This window comes from Aythya fuligula, chromosome Z (genome assembly GCF_009819795.1).
Source record: "Aythya fuligula isolate bAytFul2 chromosome Z, bAytFul2.pri, whole genome shotgun sequence".
Taxonomy (NCBI): domain Eukaryota; kingdom Metazoa; phylum Chordata; class Aves; order Anseriformes; family Anatidae; genus Aythya; species Aythya fuligula.
Window position 1 is genome coordinate 54,109,972 of NC_045593.1, and position 22,182 is coordinate 54,132,153.

General features: G+C 40.7%; 1 protein-coding gene across 5 annotated transcripts in view; it reads left to right on the plus strand.

Moving 5' to 3' along the window:
* NRG1 (neuregulin 1) overlaps nt 1-22,182 on the plus strand; it is a 102,296-nt gene that overhangs the window by 53,423 nt on the left and 26,691 nt on the right. For all 5 annotated transcript variants that reach the window (XM_032205416.1, XM_032205418.1, XM_032205419.1 and 2 more), the window contains one exon: nt 19,245-19,374. In XM_032205416.1, the coding sequence (XP_032061307.1) occupies nt 19,245-19,374 (130 nt within the window). The remainder of the gene's footprint in view (nt 1-19,244; nt 19,375-22,182) is intronic.

The window sequence follows — 22,182 nt, forward strand, 5'->3', positions numbered from 1 at the left end:
CCATCGTGCATGTAGGAGCTGGTAGTCCTGTCATTTTTGCCGCTGATGGGGGGTGTTAGCAATGTATGCAAAGGTTCCCATGGCTAGGAAAGGTATCTCCCACATGAGCCTTCTTCTGAAGTCTTTGTCAGTTGGGTTGAGAGGTCTGAGAGGTTGAGAGGAGAAGAAGGAGGAGAAGAAGGAGGAGGAGGAGAAGGAGGAGAAGGAGAAGGAAGAGGAGGAGGATAAAGAGGAGAAGGAGAAGGAGAAGCAGAAAGAGGGAGAGGAGGAGGGAGAGAAGGACAAGGAGAGCATGGCCTCCTCCACATTTGTTCAGCACTTTTAGCATGCCTCCACAGAGGCATATGAAAATGGGAAGGCAGGTGGAGGAAAGATAGATTCATCTGCTTCTGCTGCTTCCCAAGAGGCATAAGATTGTCTCTTCCCAGCCACTTTCTCATCTGGCTCTAGCAATATCACATCTGTTGCCTGTGGCAGGAAAATTTCCTCCTTCCCTTCAGACTCCAGCACCTTCAAAGGCAGCATGTGACCCAGTGTTTTCTGCAGTAGAGGAGATCAAGGCCAGATTTGATCTAATCTGAATTAGGTGTGTGTAGTCATAAGGAGGGCTTTCTGTGGGCCTGTTAACAAGTTGGAAGAAGAAATCCTGACAGCAATCACAGCATAAAGCCTCTGCATCCTCATGGGAACCTTAGAAAAAGTGCCTCTATTTTTTTTGTAACATTTCAGAGAGTCTCTTGTCTCTTTACATTCATGCACCTGTAGCATCAACACAGTGAGCTGAAGCTGCATGAAAATCAGAAGAAGAAATTAAAAAGAAGAGTTGTTAAATTACTTCTTAGTATAACTTTTAAAGCAGCTTCATTTACACAAAGATGAGGGCAGTTTTAGTTAGTCCAGTTGGATACCCAAATGCGCAGTTGTCCAAGTTCATTGATCTGCTCAGATACACAAAATCTGTCAGCCCTAGTGCTTGGTGCCAAGGGCCTCCAAACCTTTGGAAACTTGCCATCAGATTTCCCCATCTCATAAATCACAGATCTTCCACTGAAAACTGCTGCTTCCCCCTGCTACACCAAGAGATGTTGCTTGAACAAAAGTCTGAAAAAAATGTAGCAGGTTAATTAAACAAAAGTTATAAGCACCTGCCAGTCCATTTGGTTTCACTGAAAGCTACTCATACTCAGCACCTATGAAAAATGTAGTGTATGAGATCATGGTTTAATGATAAATATTTAGACACAGACAGAGTTAAGGACAATGCTGAATTCTGGAAGATTCACATTAGCTTTGAAATCATGCCAAACTTTTTTTTTTTTTTTTTTTTTTTTCCTTGTGTTAGTGTACTGATTCTAAGGAATAGTGGGATTGATCCAGACTCATGAGCAGGGAATTGGGAATTGCATGTGATGTGTGATTTCACATGGTTAAATATCCACCTGGAAGTGCGATCTTTCATTTTAATAAAAGTTTTGCAGATTTTATATTTAGTAGGCAATAGACCAAGCACTTTAGTTTAAGTGCTCCAAGGGACAAAAATAGCAGTCATATACAAAGGATCTAAAGATCTGTAAGTGTTGGGATCCATACACACATTTGTCTTCCCTGTATATGTCTTTTCCTTTTTGGAGTTTGCTGACCCTTCAGAAAAATAAATGCTTTAGAGCACTGCAGTCTGGTTTACATATTGGTTGTAAGATTAATGGCTGGACATGCTCCTTAGGAAGTAAAAAAACAGAATTACGGACATGCTGTAAATGGTCAGAGATGTATCTTCTACTTACTTTTTCTTGGTTACATGAATAAGTTTCTTTCATACTTAATTCCATGAGCAAATAATCTCTTCAATTATTTAACTTACCATAGACTCTCCGCCTCCTGCAACAGACCATTCACAGAAAGCATGCCACCAACTCCAAAATTTCACTTGATTCTTTTCTCTTCAGTGTTTTAATGCATATCTTCTCTGAGACAATCATGGTCTGAATCCATGTGTTTGCTCTAAGTATTACTTCTACTTATATTGGGAAAAAAAAATGTGAAAGAAAGGATGTGATCTCCTAAAATATGTATATATAGAGAGAGAAAAGAAATTCAACAGGATGCTGCTGCAGCACTGCTGACTGCAGCTTGTAACTGAAAGCAGCAGCACCAGGAGACCTGAGCTCCTCCAGAGCTGCTCAGCAAGGTATGACTCTAGGCAGGGCTTTTCAAGACACTCAAGTGATGCTGGCAGTGCCCACAATCTCCTTCTGAACATATAGGTACCTTGGAAATAGTATCCATGGGTGCTGCATCAAGGTGGTGTTTTAAGCAGCTTGCCTGGGCCATGGTGTTTTTTGTTTTGTTTTGTTTCAATTTTTGTTAATTACCTTTATTATTTAACAAACTTTTAAAAATGGCTTTCTTATTTCACATTCCTTACTTCATTGGCTGGAATTAGTTCAGATACCTGTCGCACTTTTCTTGCCCTGCCCTGCTTGGTAGTTTCCTCTCATAACATGCCCATCACTTGCTCTTAATTGACTGTCTACTGGAAATCCAGAAAAGCTTAGGCAAGGGCTACGGAAAAGAAACCCAGAAATAAGCTGAATCTCCAAGTTCAAGGGCAAAGCAATGAGTTCTATATAATAAATAAGGCTGCTAAGTCCCAGCAAAATGGGTAACTTGCTTCAAAAACACTTTAGAAGACTTTCTGTCAGACTAGGTAGCTGAGCTGAGGCTTCCCTTTGTGACCCTTTATTTAATACCAAGGGCATGTTCTGCATCAAGACATAACCAGACCTGTCTCCTGAGAGCAGTCAGCCTAGGAGAGGAGCCAGGCACACCAGAAAATGCAGGGGATGCAATTACTGATAGCTCTGGTTACTGTGTCAAGCCTACTCCCATGCTAAAATAAATAAATAAATAAATAAATACCCTGAGCCTCAGTTACTCGGCTGGATTGCAGAATTGTCCTGCCCTCCAGGCAAACACGTACCCAGAGATAAGGTGGGAGAACAGCCCTGTTCAGGTTGGTCAAAGGAAAGTTTTATGCATTTGCACCTCCTCCAGCTGTGCTGCCACACACATCACTGGCCCATGGGAGGGCAGGGCTGCATTCATCTAGGTGTGGTGCTGCTGGAGCTCCAAATCATCCCTGCTGCCCTTACATCTGACAGGGACAGTGATGTAAAGGGACATGTGGATGGAGCTGGGGGAAGAAACCAAAATGGCATCAAAAGTAGAGAAGCAGGAGTGGTGTGGGGAGAATGAGAGGGAAGAAATACGTCAAGAAGGGAAGACTCAGACAGACAGATGGGCTGGTGGTTTGGCAGTCTGAAATAAGCTGTTTTGGGGAGGGTGGAAAACCTCTGAAAACAGAAAGGGATAAACACTGTGCTCTACAGGTCCAGTGCTACAACAGTGAGAGACAGGTTTGGACTTCAGCTCTGCAGGAGTCAGGAGAAGTATCATCTTAGGCAGCTGTAATTCTTCCTCAGCCTCTGGAAACAGTCTAGTTGGCACATTGCAGGCTAAAATAAAGCCAAAGATGAAATCCCTGAAACTTGTTTTTTCCCATTTTATCTCAAAGCAATAACCTCTTCCATTTATTTCTCCAGTGTGACATACTCCACCAGATCACACAGAATATGTGTGAAAGATGGGAGGTAATGAATGGCATCCTGTTCTCACTCATTTATAAAATGTGTCTGCTATTGACTTGGGGCCAAACACTGATCTCAGTTACAAGAAGACAGACCCAGAGTAATTGCACTAAGAGCTCATGCTGTGGCATTTAAACTCAGATTTTAGAAATACATTCCTGGTTTGGGGGTGTACTCCAGTTCTAGGGACTAGAGTCCCTAGTTCAAGGCAGCTCTCATGGATTAGCCCAGCCTGTCTGAAAAGCAGGACAACTCAAGAGATCTTGGGAGGTCTTGAGTTGGTCCAACCAAAACCAGCAGTCTATTTAGCACCATTCTTATATCTCTTGTTTTCAGAAGAATCACTTCCAGGCTATCCCAGCTACTGAGCATGCAACGGCTAAAAAACAAATGATTTTTGGTACAAATTATTGAAAAATAACTATTACTCTTCAGATCTGGGTAATTTTCCTCTCTTGTATGGGGACTTCATGTCACAGACAGCATATACTGCAGCACTCTGGTAGACATGCATGGGACACACACCAGACAAGAGCTGTATTTTTTGAAAATATACTTTAAAAATTTCACATATATTGAATATATTTTTGAAAACATACTTATCAAATATTTCAAAAATTATTCAGTTCAAAACTTTTTTTGAATTATTTTTTACTATTTTTCATGTATCATATTTCATGATAATTTAGAGCAAAATAATAAATGGTTGTTTTCACTATGACTGTTAGAATTCCTATTCTTTTCCAAATAAATTACAAAAATATACTCTAAATGTTGATCCTCCTTTTCTTCCATTTTGGTTACTTTCAATTCCTTCTAAAATAGTACATATTCTTCTTAACTGCTGTCTACTGACTTCTTGAAGTTTTTTTCTGTAGTTTTGATTAGTTATTGTTGGGAAATAAAACCTAAGTAATGAAAAAAGTTCTTAATGCTTTTGGAAGCATAAAATTGTTTAATGTGGTCATCAGGCTCTTTGAACTTGTTTCTAGCTTTGCAAAATGCATGAAAGATTTTTTCATTTTATTCTTTCTAACATTATCTATTAATGGATATCTTTTTGATATCCAAATTTATTCTGATCAGCATGAGTAATGAAGGGAAAGTCTTCTTCCACAGCAAATTTCTGAAAGACCGCACAAAACTAACAGGCCAAAACAAGAGAAAAAGGCTTACTGCAAGAAGTTAAGTGAATATATTTCACATTACACTTAGTTTGATTTTGTTATCCACAAAGTCATTTTGCCATTTGGCAATTCTTTAATCAGAGCTATCATACACTGATTTAGAATATTTTTCATTTTAAGCTAGTCTGATTAAATAGTCTTTGTTTCCTTCCCTAGCTTAAAATTAAGATTTTTGTCTAGATGCTGAAATTCATTTATTTTTGTTTGGGTGGTGTCTCAAACTGTTTAATTCAAATAGCTGCTCTTAGCTTTACAAGCATTAATAGAAAACTGTGCTCAAAGGACCACTCTTCATTGCTGCTTGTAAATAAAAGCAGATAAATCATGCAAAAATGTCAGAGAGGAGAAGGACCCACTCTCTCTCTGTCTCTCAGTGGGATCAGTTTCTCATTTCAATCAAGTCATAAGTGACTGTGGCAGATAAATCCTCCTGGCCTGTTTGCCCTTTTCTCTCAAAGCAGACTCCTTGCACAGTAAAATGCAATTTCATCCCACTCGGTGAGTTTCATAAAGGCCATGGAAATTAATGGCACTCAGGGGTCAGTCACTGCAGTGCTGGGAGAGTAAAAGATTGTACAGACACAGTAACTGAGCTCACCATTGGCATACCACCAACACAAGATTTTCATGTCATCAGTTTTAAGTCAAACTCCTTGCACATTTCATTGGTGAATTTCTCTTTGAGTCATTGCTGCCATGGCATTGCCACTGCAGGTAACTGAAAGAAAGGTTTTTGTGGAATGAAGCAAGATGCTTTGGGTAAATGGAGGAAGATAATTAGTGTCCTCCGTAAACCAAATGTGACTGCCACAGCTGTATTTGTCGTTCAGGTTTTGTGTCTTGCTGACCAAGGTTAAATAAGCTGACACAGGTTTCTGATTCAACAGGAAAGTTGAAAAAGATACAAAGTCAGCTTTGTTTGGATGTAACAGAATACCTTGAAGAAAGCAAAAATCATTCTGTTTTGCCCTGAGATACTCAAATGCTGTCTTGTCTGCATTGACCTTGAAATGCTTTCCAGTGAGGAAATGCATCCTGTGAAAGGGAACTAACATAGGGCAGGTTTAGGCTAGAATTGCTGTTGCTACTTTACATCCACCAGGGTCTCTTTGATATAAAACTTACCAAGTCTGCAGTGGTGCAGATTTGTCCAGAAGGGCTGCAGGGGAGGGTAGAGGGCAAGAAGGGCATTAGCAGTGATGTCCCCAAAAGTCTCCACAGCTGCAGGATGAGGTCTCGTGCTCACAGCACTGGCCGTGGAGGCAGAGGGATGTAAGCACTTCAGGGGCACAGCCATGAGGCCACCATATGTAAGGCTGGTGCCCCTTTCCCCCAGACACCCCTCAGCCCCAGAGAAAATCACATGATGTGGCCTGCAGAAAGGCTCAACCTGGTCTCAGTATTCCTAGCACTCAAAAAATTGGTCATTTGTGAAATCCTCACCATCTCCCAGGTGGGTAATTTTCTCCTTGCAGTTCACCCTGGGTACAGCAGCCAAGGATCCTTTGAAAATGGTACTTAAAGGCAGCTTTGCAGCAGATCGCACTGTTTCTCAGACTCCAGTAAAATGCTGTTGCAGTGCTACCAGCACGCAATGTTAGCATAATCCCTGCAGTATTCAGTTTCTTTCTTCAAGCTACATTTCAGATTTCGCATGAAAGGAAAAAAGGGAAAGCCTAACTTCTTGGGTTGCAATATTAGATAGACTCAAATTCTGGAAAGTAACGAACCTATAAAAACACTGAGAGAATATATATGAGAAGAATATTTTATATTCTGCTGTTCTCTTTTTAAACTTATCTCAGGATTTTGAAGGCTTGATTCAGGGTTCTTGAATATCTCAGACCACAAATCTTCTTGCTTTGGCTCATGCTGCAGGACAATATTTTTTAATAAATAAATGCTAAGCCTGCATCTTCTGTAACTTCATGAGAGCTCCCAATGCTACTGTCAAATGTTTGCTTAAAATGTTCGTTCTGAGCACTTGATAGCTTTCCCTTTCACTGATCTGTGCCAAACTGCTGTCTTGTCCTGGAGCCCTTTAGGAATTTGTCTTTTTTCCTCACATTAGAACAAACATGGAAAGAGATTGAAACATCCATCCAATAATCATGGCACACGAAGCACATTTTGCTAGATGGAAACAACTCCTACCTTCACTCGTCTAGGGTGTACAATCCTCTTCCAGCCTTTGGGCTGTCCTTTGGACTTTGTTAAATTATTGGCTGAAACAGAGAGCATAATGCTGTCAGCACAGCAGGATGATGGGGGCAGTCCCCGGGGTCTCTTGTGTGGGGTGGTGGATGGCAGCTTCCTCAGACACCTGCAGGAGGCAACAACAGATTTGAGACTCAAACATTTCATTAGCACAGATTTTTGCTTGAAGGTATGCGTCATGGCACCATAGGACAGATGCAGCAGTCAAGCGACTGTAACAGTTCAGTGTGTATACTAACAGAAGATGGAAAAGCAAACTCTCTAAAAGATTTAGTAATTAAAATGTGGTTTAATTTTGATACAAATGGACTCAATTCTTTGGAGCAAAGGGATTGCTCAGGTCAGTAGTAGGATACCACATGCACTAAACCATGCTTTCTTTTTCAATCCCTCCAGTGGCTTCTCATCTCATTGCATGCCTATCTCCTCTTCCCTCCCATTCTCCCTGTAGATGTCAGTTACCACCAGATGTCAGTCAGCAGTTGGGTGCACTGTCCATAAGTCGCTTTTCCAAATGGTCACTTCACATAAACCTCCCCTGCTTGAAGGTGTTCTCTGTTAAACAAGCACCCTCATTTTACTTGGAAAATTCTCTTTTGTGAAGCATCCTACAAAAAATCTTGGCTATCACCATGCAGAGTCCCCTAATGTTTTCTGGTATTTCCAATGTTTTCTGGTATCTTTAATGTTTTCTGGTATTGCCATCTCCATATAACTCTGTTCTTGCCCTTTACATACCCTGTGAGGTCTCTCTATTTCTGACTGGTGTTCTCCTTGACATTGGCACACAACAGTACCTGGGATCTCTTTATAGAAACAATTAATATCAGTGAAGAGCCCCTTCTAAGTTGTAGAGTAAGGAGCAAGAACAGCACTGATTAGCAAAAATTGTTTACATTTAAAATAGAGAGCCACCATGTATAAAAAAGGTGGAGTTTTTTTGGTTACCAGTTTTCTTCAAGTGGCTGTATGTGGACTGTTGCCACATCTCCACTCTTAAACAAAGACCTTGGCTTTCTGCTGAAAGTATGATGTTCATCTGAACTGCAAGTTCTCCTTCACTCTGACATTGCCTCTTGCAGAGAGGGAGACTCCCACTCAGGGAGTTGAACCCTTTCTCATTCTCGCAGATCCATCCCTTCTGCAGGTCTGTGTCTGCACAAATACATGAGTATGACAGTGACTCCATTAGCACAGCAATTGCTTGGAATCCGTTAGCACTTCATTATAAATCTGATTTTTGACAGATTTATAACCAGACTGTAGAAATTAACTTCTGGAGGAAATGTGCCATTTAGTCTCAACATGAACACATTTTATTTTTCTACATGGTTGTATTTTTTCTTACTAGACTTTTTAGTGGCTAGGAAAATAACATTATGCTTGTTTTAATGTACTTCTTTTAAAGTGAAGAAAAAAACAACAACATTTTCATAAACATTTCAAAACTGTCTGACATAGTCACATGTTTATTGCATAGTCCTCTGACATTTTTTGAGAACAGGTACCAATTAAATGACAGTCAGCATATCAGCACATTAAAATACAGCTTCAGTGAAGAAATAGAAGATGAATAAAATAAGGTTAGCAGGTAAATAAAATAAAGAGACAGATAAACCAGTGCTGTTGACAGATGGAAGGCAGCCCTTTCCATTGCAATAAATATACTACTGTTCATTTTTACAAAACCAAGTTGATAACAGATATTAATTAAGGACAGCATCTCATTGCCTTAACAGTAACCTGTGGTTTTGCTGTGGAGCTGGGCCAGTGAGCCCAAGGTGAAGTGCCTCACACCTCTTGCAGATGGGGAGACTCATGAGAATACACTAACAAACACACCTGCTGTGATGGGTGGAATTGTGCCACGTGGCACAACAGTTGCTCAGGTACCAGCCTTAGTGAAGCCTTTAAATGAGACAACTGTTAATAGGTGTTTTTTGTTGTTTTTGTTTGTTTGTTTGTTTGTTTGTTTGTTTTAACTATCCAGGTTAATCCCCTTCAAAACAGAAAGGCACTGTTGCTGAAGGCAACTGAGCTGTGCTTAAAGCTATGTATGGATATAGAGACCCCGCCCAGGCACTACCTTCCAGTCCACTGTTCCCCATGTGAGCCAGTCTGACTCCACAGCAGTTCAGGAGATCCTGGGCAGAGGTGGCAGTAATTACAGGCAGGTTTTACTGGAGGCACACTAAGCTAGTGCCTGCCAATGCTGCTGATCCTAACACATTGCACCATCCCTTGGAGCCTGGTGGGGTCAGTGCCAGCAGGGCTACAGCCCACAAGTCATAAAAACAAGTAAACAAAGAAATAACAACAACAAAACCAACAACAACAACAAACAACAACAACAACAAAAACAGGCTTCTTTCAGGCTGGTTTGACAGTTCCATAATTCCAGGCTGGAAATCAGGGAAGGAAATGAGAAAACTCTTCTTTATTGCAGATACCACTTTCTTTGAAAGGAATCTCTAGTGTTTTGACAGTTTGCTGTAAAAGGACCCCATTTACAGAATCCAATGGCTCTCACTACAAGCAAAGCACCTGGTAATGTTGTTCTCCACCACTCCAATCTGGAGAGAGAAATTCAATTCCAAGCAGGAAAATGCGTTTTTGAGAAAAGGCATATCCCTTGACCGTGTTGGTGGGTAGCAGAGTGGTAATTTCCCTGTGCACCCACCCACAGAAGACTTTTCTCCTTGGCCTCAGTGAGTAATAGAGCTCAGGAGGCTGACTCATCTAGTAGAAGGGAGTAAGTCTGAACAGCTAGAGAACAAGACAACTTTTGTGCTGGTTGTATCTCAGAACTTGTGTTGTATTATAAAGCACCTTTAAAAATTTTGAGGCCTTGGAAATCTCTGCTGGAATACAAATATCAAAGTGATCTGACAAATAAATTTGAGCTTCAGTGCATTAGGAAGGAAGCTGTCTTCACTAAGCATTCTTGTTCTATATTTATCTCCCATACCTGCCTGTCCCATTGGAGGCCCTTTCTAGTAACGCTTTCTAACTGCAGATATCTAAGAGACACTTGTCAATCTATAAGAAACGTTTTGTGTTTTCTGAGAGAAGTTGTGTGTTTGCCATATCTTTGACTCAAAAAGAAGGCATATTTCTATAATAATCTGTGCTCTGCTGTTCCTCAGCACCTGGGGACGAGCTGTTACTGCCTCAGGGCCTGCCTTGGGACTGGGTTCTGGGTTGAGGACATACCCGTAATGGCTTCAAAATCAATTGAAGCATGTTTCATTCTGGAATTAATAAACTGGTAAGTGTTTTTCACTGCAAAGTACACAGCAGAACACAGATTAAAGCCTGCCCAGGGATGTTGTACGGGATATTCAGAAATAGACAAAGGTTGCAGACACGGATCCCTTTTGCAAACCTGTTTAACCTGGTGTGTTTTAGTGGGCAAGTTTTGCTTTCTAAAAGGCTGAACATTTAAGGCACTGTGCTAAAATCCACTCTTCGTCAGTAAAACTTTTTAAAGACATCAAGAAAAAGCATGGAAGACAATGTGACTTTAAATTAAGCAGGTACTTGAGTACTTTCTTGAATTTGGGTGAGCTTATGTGTTCAGTTTTAAGTGTGTTCTTGCTGAAATGCTCTCCTGAAGAAGGGTTCCTGACAATATAGGATTATCAAGTTGACTCTGTATGAAATATCATTTGTGCTTGAAAGATTGAGTGATTCTTTTCATAAGCTGCTGAACCGACTTTACAGTCCCTGAATCTCTGTGAGCAGATAGCACCAAAGAAGTGAAGAGATCATGTACTTATCTGCAGATGTGTAATTGCTATACTTGGAATTAATAAGAAAAATCCTTCAGTGAAAAGAGGAACAAGAACAGACTTTGACTCACCTTGTTGTAATGGGATGGAAGTATATCAATGCTCAATGTGATAAAGAAATAGATATGTCTGTATCACTCTGTACCCATCAAGGCAAATTTGATGGTGACAGTTGGAACCTGTAATACAATCCCCTGCCACAACAACTATGAGGTGCAGGAAGACAGCCCCACTACTTGAGCTGGGACTAACTGAGGAGGGTTAGATTTTCTTCTTTTTTATTTTAGTGATTGAATGTGGCTTACAGAATTGGTGAACCCCATGATTGACCCTCACATAAAGTGTCAGACATGGACTGGAGAAGGCAAAAAATCTATATTTTGCATCCCAAGGCAGGAACAGTACTCTATGCACAGCTGTACTTGCTGCCTCAAGGAGTTTACTCCCAAATCTGCACTTAGGTTTGGGCAGCTGGCAGAATATAGGATAATATAAGAACTTTTCTCTGGACAGTTCTTTGAAGGCCAGTATTCTGACTTAATAATCTTTATAGTCTTTGTCCTTTTGTTTCTGTTATGGTTCTTCATTTATTTATTTATTTATTAATCTTCTTGAGTTAAAAACATTGAGTACATTTGTTTGGTCAAAGTAGAAATAATGATGTTCATGTTATGGTCACCATTCTGCCTTGCAGAATCAGGGCATTTGAGACTTGAGAAAAGAGCCCAAATTCTCTGGTTTACCAGTTCAAGTCCAGTTAATTTTCCTACCAGCCTCTGCCTTAAGTCAGTATCTCCGTATCTTTGATGTCTATCCCTCACCCTGTATGAAATAATCTGTTTATTTTGGAAGGAGAGGTGTCAACCATTTTCCCTACCAGCTCAGGTTGCCCCCTTACCTGGCCCCTCACAGATGGACGCTGCATCCTCGTAAAACAGGGGAAATGCTGCTCCAAACTCATGACATTTTCATGGGATCATTTGATTTTCTAGGGCTTACTGCTGTCATGGGTGATGCAAGGAAATAAGCATTTTCCATGGAATATAAAATAATACATGAGTGTATTTGCATTTGTTTTCCTTGTACCCCATGCACACAGGGTGTTAGTCTGCAGCACAGCCACTGCATGCCTGAGGAAGTTGTCCTGAATTTCCACCCCAATGAGTTACTTACCTAATCTTGCTGCACAGAAAGCATGGAGAAGAGCAGGATGAAGCCTCTGAGGCAACACAAGCCAGGCCTACTTCGCTGCAGTTTGTTGGCCGCTCAGGCTTTTCCTCATGGTGGGATGCTCTCTGGTGCAGCAAAGGCCTCCTCCATATTGGATACAGTTCCCTACTGTAACATTTGAATTCGGCTCCTTATCTGCAGTCTGCTTTAATCAGGGTCTTCAAGTCTTCAGACCCTCCCACCAATTCCTGGCATTTTCAAGGTTGTTTGGGAGTCCCCTGATAGTAAAGACCCTTCCCTATCTGGCTGTCAGTTCAGCGTTCCTGTTTTTAGGCCTGTTTTTCCCTGTTCCTTCTACGCACGTTTCATGCGTCCTCTTTCCTTCAATTTCAGCTGCCCCTCCCTGCTACACACAAATTTTTCCTCTCAGGACCCTTTAGCCTGTCACTGCCTCCTGTCTTGCCACTCACATCCCCCCTCCCTAGGTGGGGAATGTTTTCTGAAGGCTCTCCCAGACCTCTTGCAGACACTTATCACATCACCCAAAGGTGAAAGCTGACATTCTTCATGGCAGGGGAAAAGTGTGCTTTGTCTGAAAGCCCAGTTTCAAGCGGGTCTCTCTGTGCACCCTCATTCTCTTCCACAACCCACATTCCCCCCTTTTTACCAAAAAACGAAGTACTGTGTGCAAGCAGTTGCTAGGAGTGATGAACTCATATCTCACCTGATACTTTTAGTCAGAGCAGTAATTGCATTCCCTCACTGACAGCTTGTGAGCTGTGTGTGTCCCCGTCCATCTTCTGTCCCATCTCAAAATTAAATGAAGCAAACACATCTTTTTTCATGGCCAGGCTGTCTTTAACATGTGTCACCTCTCGACCCTCTGTGGTGAGCCAGATGCTGTGCAGGTCTTGCTGTCGCACGCCTGCCAACTGGGTCAGTCTGTTGGACTATCGGGGAGGAAGCGATCTGGTGCAGTGAACTAAGTGTCTAAGTGTCTGCCTTTTGTTTTTCTGTTTTTTCTTTTTTTTTTTTTTTCCTCTTTTTTCTTTGCTTTGCTAAGCCTGGATTCATGAGGGGAAGCCACTGCTGAGCCTGTGTCAGGACTCATAGAAGGAAGAGGGACACACTGCTGTGGTTCAGCAAGAGTTTATGTGCTCTCAGTCTTTCCTGAAGTTTCTATCTTGCAGACCCAGTGATTTCCTGTTTCCTTCTTGCTGGCCCTGATCTTCATAGAGATAGGGCTAGAGTAAGAAAGCATTGTCTGAAGGCCAGAGAGTAATTCCCCTAACTTGTAAGCGCTCAATTCCAGCTCCTGGCAAAACAGCAGGCTCCTTAAATGATCTCATGTGAAGGTCCTAGGAATCTGTTTTAGTGTCTGATATTTGTGAAGCCAGAGTACTGTATTACATCACCAAAGCAATGTGAAAAATTCTGAGCAGTCTTATGAAATGGACCAGAAAAGCCTCCTATAGAGATCTGGGAGTTTTTGCCTGAGTTACTTTTGTTGGTGGTAGTGGTGTTTTTTTAAGCCGTTGTTATGTTCAGAGGTACATGGATGCAGGTCCAGCTCTGGAAACAGAGAAAGGACATGAAACACATCCTTCTACATGTCTGGTAAAATGGAAATTCTCTGTTCAGATAGAAGCTGTTGTTACATTGGTCTCAGTTTTTGGCTTCTATTCTCTTTGAAGGCACCCATCTAATTTCTGCTACCCACAGTTATGCTGGAACCAGCAGGTTTCCTCATTCAGAGCCCTACAGAAATGCAGAGCTTTTCTGCAGATGCAAGTACCTCTCCACACTTTGCAAGTCAGGCTCATCAGTGATGTTGGAGTAAGTAAAGAGTCCTCCCTACTCAGTGGGAAGAAAACGTAGATGGTTTAACTGAGACATAGAGGGATTAAGTGTGACAGACAAGGTTACACAGGAAATCAATCTACACTGCAGGTCAGGGCTGGACATCTTTAAACTGCCCATCAGGAAGTCAAGAGGGAATTGCACTGAGCTTTTAATGGAAAGAATGAGGTTCAAGTGAGGGAATGTGGATTAGTAAAGATGTGTTTCTTTTGGGAGCACACACTTAGTCACCCTGAAGCTAGCTTGCATGCTCTCCTTTGTAAGTGATCTGTTACCCTTCTTCTCTCTGTCCCTTCCACATCCCATGCAGGTCCCTTCCTCTTCCATTGGTAAGAGCTACAGCAAGCTTTGTCCAAACCTTAGTTTCAGAAAGCAGGGATAAGCAGAAGTGTTTGTTTTGGTCCTCCCCAGTAATCTTCTCTTTTTGTTCACAAAAGGAGGCTGGAAAGATCTCTGTCTACAGTCCAATGAAGTGGCACATTTATGTCTCATAAGTGCCCTTCCAGTGACAATGGCAAACTGTCCTTTGTCATGCAGCTGCTACTGAACTTTGTCTTCCTTTGGTCATAAGCATCTCTGCTGTCACCTTGCAGGACTTTGAGTGTGTCCACTGATTTTACACCAGCTTTGCAGAAACTCAATTCAAGGAGGCACAGATACAGTTCCATTTAGGTTGCAAATTTGTTCCTTCTCAGTCTGTACTCAGAGATACCTTAGGACTCCTTCCAGAGCCCAAGCCTGGGAGTCCAACTGCCATAACCACTGTACTTCAGAAGGGGTCTTTGAAAGCAAGAGGGAGAACGAGAATGCATTTCTCTCTTCCGGGACAAAAACAGGTCAGAGATCCCCCAGGTAAGCTCAGAAATATGTGAAGTGGTGTCTGCCTGATGTGAAACAGTCCTTAGGTAGTTGTACAGCAGTAATTCCAGTTTCAGATAGTAGTTTTTGAAAAATGCTGTATCTATTTCTCTTTTTCTTAAAGGCTTTGGGCAGTTCCCCTGGAGGGGAACATACCTCATTGTTCTTCACTGCCAAGTGAATATTTGCGTTAGTGGGGACTTTATTCAGACTGCCTGCAGTTGCTTTTTGAGTACGGCATTTCTGCATGCAGAAAAATAAAATAAATAATAATAATAATAAAAGGTAGTGTGTAGCATTTTCAGACATTATCTTATGCATGACATTTTCAAATTTCATTTTAGCATGTAATTTAGCCTTTCAGTAAGCAAGGGGTTCCATGTTGGACTGTAGGACATACCAGCTTGGCTAGCTTGTGCTTGTGTAGCTGAAGGAAATATTACAGAAGAGAAAAGAGGTATGACTTTTGGCTAGGTGGATAAAGAACAACACTCAGATATGTGGTCTACAGCTGTGTTTTACCTCACCCCTGCTGGTCATTCCCACTATACATCCTCCAAGTCCCTCTCTGCTAGAGAACTATGGAAATGCAGTGTTTTAGGGGTAGTTATGGGCTGTGTGGAATGGGCTCGGATGAACACCTGCTCTCAAACACCACATTTCTTCCGTTATGTGGCTTTAAGTGAAACCCAAAACCACAGTTAGTGTTTCTTGTATTTAATTTGTGAAATAGACTTACAGTGCATACACTGAATACTGGCTTTATGCCATAAAAACTGTGCATCCTTTGCAAAGAAAAACTAATACTAGAATTAACTCCCTGGAGACTTTTTTCTTCCCTTCACCCCATGCAGTTACAAAGCTCAGTCAGACTGGGACTCCAGTGCCAGTGAATCAGTAATGCAGAGAAAATTATTGTGCGAGATTTATACAATGGTTTTGAACATATGATGCCAAAAATGAAGGGTAGAGGCACCCCTCACAAATACGTGTAAAGCCCTTATATCATGGGATTTCTCTGAAAACTGCAGATTATTCCCATCTCTACTAATCAGTTCAGAGCAATTGCTGCTATCCAAAGCTCACTTACATCAGCTGGGAAATAACTGTTACTTTGAAACTCCACTGTGATCTGCTTTTGATTGAACTGCTGCTTAAAGAAAAAGCAGTAAGCAAGATGATGAAAACAATTATAGATAGCTATGAGCCCACTTGCTACTATATCTACCTTCATAATTCAATTTAAAGCATTCCATTAGCCAGCAGGGTAGCAGTATGGTTTTTTTGGCAGAAACACCACAGACAATATTGCTTTTTTTTTTTTCTTTTTTTTTCTTTTTTTTTTTTTCACTCACAAATTAATGCATTAGCTTTCTGAGCTCAAGGACATCCTCAGAGTGCTTGCCTCTCCTGCAGAACAAAGTCTTTTAATGAGGTAAAAGGACACAGTTGTGGATAGCCTATAAGTAGGGATAAGCTTAAAAGTGAGTTTACCTGTTACAACTCACAAATGCTTCATGTGTCATACTGTACAGATGGGATTCACTCACTCAGGTTTTGTCATATCTGAGGTCATGTTATGCCTTATCCTGTCATGTCAGGCACCTCCTCTGAGCTTATAATCAAGGTTCCTTTCAAGTCAGTGTAGAGGGAAAGGCAGAAGGTAAAGCTCCTGTCCTAAGATTCGTGTCAAGGATGGTGGCCAACCCACAGACATCAGGCATAGACGACCCTTCACCGCTGAGCTGATGACAATCTGTTGGCCAGCCTTTTGTCAACATTGGGTGCAAAGTCCTGTTTCAACCCAGGCGAGCTGAAAAAGTGTCAGACTACTTTTAAAACATGACCCCTTTTCCTGTCTCTAGACAAGGCATAAATTTATCCTGATCTGAGAGGTTATACATCATGCTTTGAGGAGCCATGAGAAAGGAATTTGTTATTTCGAGGAATTAGTACTCTATGTTTGTGTTTCATTAGCACCCAGAGGCCCCGGTCAAGATCAGGATCTGATGGGACATGATACGATGGGTGCATGCAACAGTGAGAAGCAGGGAGAGTTTGAGTTTCAGAAAACTTCACAAGAGCACTTTTCAGAGCACTTTCAGCCTATTGGAGAGCACCCCATGCCAACAAGGCATCATGAAAGAAAGAAAAAGAAGTTGCCATGCTGGTGATGGTTAGCAAAGCAGGGAAGGGGTTTGAGAGACATTAACTGTACAGGCAGAAAGGATTTTGATGGAACAATAGGGGAGAACTTAAATATACCAGAAATATCTCATATATCATTGAAACAAGATGACTAAAAAAACATTCAAAAACTGATGAAAACCAAGATGGCCCATTCTCCCCAGTGTCAAGTTCTAAAAATTCAGTTTTACTTGGAAAATGATAAGAAACACATGAAAACTGAATGTGAGAGGGACTACTTCATCCTTATTCGCAGAAAAAAAAAAAAAGGAAAGAAAAAAAAGATCTCAAAATGCATAAGTGGTATTTGTTAACAGCTGATCTGCTAAAAGCATGTTTTCTTTGGATTCAGTGTGTGCAGCAAATATTAGAAAGTCATACATTACCTAGTACAAACGCCCCTTGAGTGCTTTTCATGTTAGAAAAGGCTTTGACTATCAGGCAACTTTTGTGTAAGCATTTGCAGCTTTCTAGTCAACTCCAGTAGAATCGGTCAGTAGATGAAACAGTTGTTCCACCTCAGGGTAGAAGTTATCTTTCAGAATAAACAGGGGAAAAAAATAAATAAATAAAAAAAACAAACAAAAACAAAAACAAAAACAAAAACAAAAAAAGAGAAAGAGAAAGAAAAATACTGGGATTTGTTTAGCTCTGTAAGAAAATTTCTCACTTCTACAGGTCTGGACGTAGCTAAAAAAAGGACCATATAGAAAATGGTTCTTGGACCACATAAAAAATTAGGGAACATTCTCAAGGGCATAAGGTTGCCTTGCAGTTAATGTGGACAGACAGACACAGTCAGGAGGTATTTATCGCACCCACTGGGAGGATAAGGTGGGCAGCTTTCTTGGGCTGTAGAGAGTCTTACAACTAAATGATTTAGTTTTAGACAAAGTCAAACAAAGTGAATCTAACTTTGCTTGTGACTTGCCAGAGGTCACACAGCACGACATTGTCATGGTTCCTGAGATGGAGACTGACTAGTTTCCAGGCTTGAATCATGCCTATCCTGTTTTGGCAGTATTCAGGGAAAAATGTTTACAGAAAAATGTATCCAAACTATGGGGTTGCTGCACCAGCGGCTGCAATTTGTGTCTGCAGCCTAGCAGGTGCATGCCTGTCTTAGGTGTAACCTGGCTCACGGAGGCAGTTTTGCAGCCACAGAGCAGGGTGAGGAGCTGAGCATCTCCCTATCATCCCTGCTGCCATTAGCTGGTAGCTCACCTCACAACAGGGGTTACCAGCAATGGCTGCAATGCAGACAGAGTGAATTTTTGAGCACTCCCTCTCAGACAGTACTGCTCCCTTTGGCCCAAGACACGTTCCTCTCCTTGACAGGCACTGCAGCAGCAAATCCTAGGGCTATTTTTATTCTCATCTTACCCTGTCAGCCTCCTTAATTTTTTTTTTTACCAAACTCTGCTCCTGCCAACCCTAGGTGTTCCCTAAATATAGCAAGGTAAGAAACACTGTAGGTACTTCCATTTAATGGCAAGCTAGACACCTAGCAATATCTAACAGAATGTTGTAACTTCACACAGATAAGCCCATCTGCAGGAGTAGCTAGGCTGGCCTCCAGTTCAAGGTCTCCTGTGGATGCAATGGTGGCAATCATTTACGCATAAGAAGGGACAATGCTTCCAGCCTCTTGCACTCTCCCTGCCTTGTACAGGGTCAAGGCAGAGCAGCAACAGCTCTGTGTCAGACCATCTGTAAGTGGAGGAATAGCCATGAGGCATTCAGCCAGTCATCCTCTCCTCTAGTAAAATGCAAGGGTTGGACCGAGTGGTTCAGTCTCAAGGGTCTGTTTCAATTCTATATTGGGCCACAGGTTAACCTCCAATGGAAAACACCTACTTCAAGGTAATATCAGGAAGGAACCTCATCCAGGGCCTCACTTTATTAATGTAAGCAACAATGAGCTATATCAACAATGCACTCAGAGTTCAACAGCCTGTAATGAATCTCACACCCCCAAATCACTTGAATGATTAACACGATATAAGTACCTGCATATAAGTCACACAGCCTGATTCAATTACACATACCTGAGTGTTGCAGAAATTTCAGGTTGCATGATGGACTGGAGCTAGAGAAATACTGCCTTCCTCCTAGGCTAGGAGTGGCTTTTGAACTCCACTTTGTGTATCAGCCAACAAAACATGGTATCAAACAATTCATAACTGTGGTGGCAGCAGATAGAGAACTCGCTATATATGCCAAATACTCCCTGGCCTTACGTCTTCCCTCACATACAAGTACACTTACCAGACAGGAAAAAAAGCTTAAGCCATTCTGATCTGTATTTTCATTTTGTCTTTTCTCAGCTACTTCTACATCTACAACTGGGACGAGTCATCTCACGAAATGTGACGTAAAGCAGAAAGCCTTCTGTGTAAATGGGGGAGAGTGTTACATGGTTAAAGACCTCCCAAACCCCCCAAGATACCTGTGCAGGTAAGAAATCCTCTTTGCTTATTTTGGTGGAGAGACCTGGTTCCATAAATACTTCTTCTTTAAAGAAGCACCTGAAAATTTTCTTCTGCTATACTTGTGGTGTTAGATATTTCTTCTTTCTTAAGTATATGGATATGAGGCATATCAGAGACTAACCAAGAAATCTTTCCATGAGGTTAAAGGCACAGCAAGCCTCACTGATGTTTATATGGCATGAAGTAACACAATTTAAGCCTTATGTTAGACATAATGAAACAGGTGCTGTAAAGAAAGTACACTACAAATGGGGAAAAACAAACAAACAAACAAACAAACAAAAATGTGTTGGTAACTCCCTTGGATAAGTGACCTTTCTACATGACAAAATGTGGTTATTTTTATTGTATGCTGTAGTAACTAAACACTCTCTGATCAGAATGGATTCTCAGCTGGATTTTTGCTGTGGTGCTAAATGCGTAAAAAGCGATGAATGTAAAGGCAATTGGTAGAGGTTGCTATTTCATCTGAGAATCTTTGATTCAGGAAAACATATGAACATGAGTTTAGTTTTAAGTGTTGTGCTTGTGCACTTTTCTCAAGTCCTGGCCTGCACTGTAGCAGGCTGTTGCAATAATCCTTTATTTTGGAGAGCAGCCGTTAAGAACTACAGCATCAGAGTACACCTCCTGCCTGGTATCACATCATGAAGTATTTACTTCTGGAGTTAAATCAGTCTTGGTAAGCTATTGCTTCTCTCACTTCAGAGGAGACTTGGCACTTAATGCCTTGGGAAACATTCTTGGGATCTAGCAGGACTGAGTGGAAAGGAGGAACTTTTGTGAGGATGTTGTGGTTTTTTTTCATGCAGATAAGAGACTGCTCAGCAGAAACCGTTGTCTGCTGTAATAAGTTTTCAGTCTTCTCTGGCTAAAAATCAAATAACAGTACTTGTAATGTGTGATGTGTGAGAGAGCAGAAGGTCTACGATACTTTCATTAGGCAAGAAAGTCACAGACTGTGTGGCACTGTTAAAAAAAAATCTACAATGTTCTGCTTTTTGAGTTTTCTTTTGTTTTGTAGATTGATGTTACCTGCACTTTATGAGCTTTGTTTTGCTTTGGTTGTTCACAGATCGCATCATTGCAGAAAGTGATGAATATTTAATTGATTTTCAATTTGTTTTTAGCTAAATTGAATATGGAAAAATTGCTGGCTCTGGTGGGCTGGATGGGAGAGAGAGAAAGTTGTGTTAAATTTACGTGATCATTATACAACAGCAGTACACGATGAGCATTCTGATATGACACTCCTGGGCACGTACCAGGGCCTACCTCCCTGTTTTAACTTCTTATCCAAAAATAAATAAATAAATAAATAGATAAATAAATAAATAAAAGCACATGGCAGCAGTGTTTGGCATCTCCCAGATTTGTTAATAATTAGCACTGTCTTGACAGTTTCAGAGCTACCCAATTTTCATTTGTTTGGGAAGTTGTTGTTTTATATACATATATATGTACATGTATATGTATACAGGCAGAGATCTGACTGTGTTCTTTGATGTTATATGTTGGTTAATTTTTTTAATTAATTTTCTCAGATACATTTCAATGGAATGGAGATTTATTTTCTCCCGTGTAGACAAGAAATAACTCTTAATTCTGTGTCTGGAGTTGAAAGAAAAGGCAATTCCCAAATTTGGCAGATGTACCTCTCTCTGGGTGGCCCTAGACATATTTGGAAAAAGCATCATAGCTGTAAAATCAGAGAGGGTGAATCTCATTTACTGTAAAGCAGTGGAATAGGATTCTTATCTTGTGGACAGTCAGGGGCACTGATACTTTGCAGGCATTTTGCTATGCCCTCTAATACTTGCCAGAAGTGAAACTGTGTTACGTAGCAAAACAAGATGCAATATAGCAACATAAGAAATAAAAGTGTGAGTACTTGAAAGTGGGTGTGCTGGGAAACTGAAAAGACAAAATACAGTTCTCGTTTCATTAAAAATACAGATGTCTACATTTAATTCCAGTATTCCAGTGTTAATTAAAATAAGTATCTATCCAGTACACATTGCCTTCATTGTTCTGAGAAAATAAATCTTCCCTCCGAACATGCTTGTGGAAACAGAATGCTTGAAATATGGTACTTGCTCTTCATATTTCTGCCTCAGTAGCAAGTTCACATTTTTCCATATGGTCCATCTGTTGAAAGCAAAAACAAAATTTCTAAAGTATGAGCCATATCATTCTAAATTTGTTTTATCCCTAACCAAAAAAACATGACTCAGATTCACAACAACCATGGAATTTTCCAAGTGGTATCGTGGTATCTCTGGTTTTTTAAAAAAAAAAAAAAAAAAAAAAAAAAAAAAAAAAAAAATCTGTTAAAATCTAGACCTATGTATTCAAAAAAATCCTGTTGTAAAATACATAGTATAATGATCCAGACTGGACTTGATTTTGTTCTCATGGTTCCTAGTGTGAACTTCAAGAAAATTCTTTGCTTTTAAGAGGTAACTTGGTGAAATACTCAAGAAATGTGCAAAGACTTACTAATGCATTGTACAGCTACATCTGTGGTTACATGTATGTTTCCTACATTTATTTTAATTATGGTCCCAGGCTGAACAAAACAATCTCAAAACGTGAAACATGAAAAAGGAAACTTTGAGACTACCTAAGTAAATTAATGTGCAAAATCTTCAGACATTTCACAGGAACATGAGTCACATTTGGAAAATGGTACAGACTTCAGAAGCTTGAATGTTACTGGCTGTACTGAGGTTCTTATGTCATTTCTGTCCAGTTAGAAATGTGTCCACCAGTC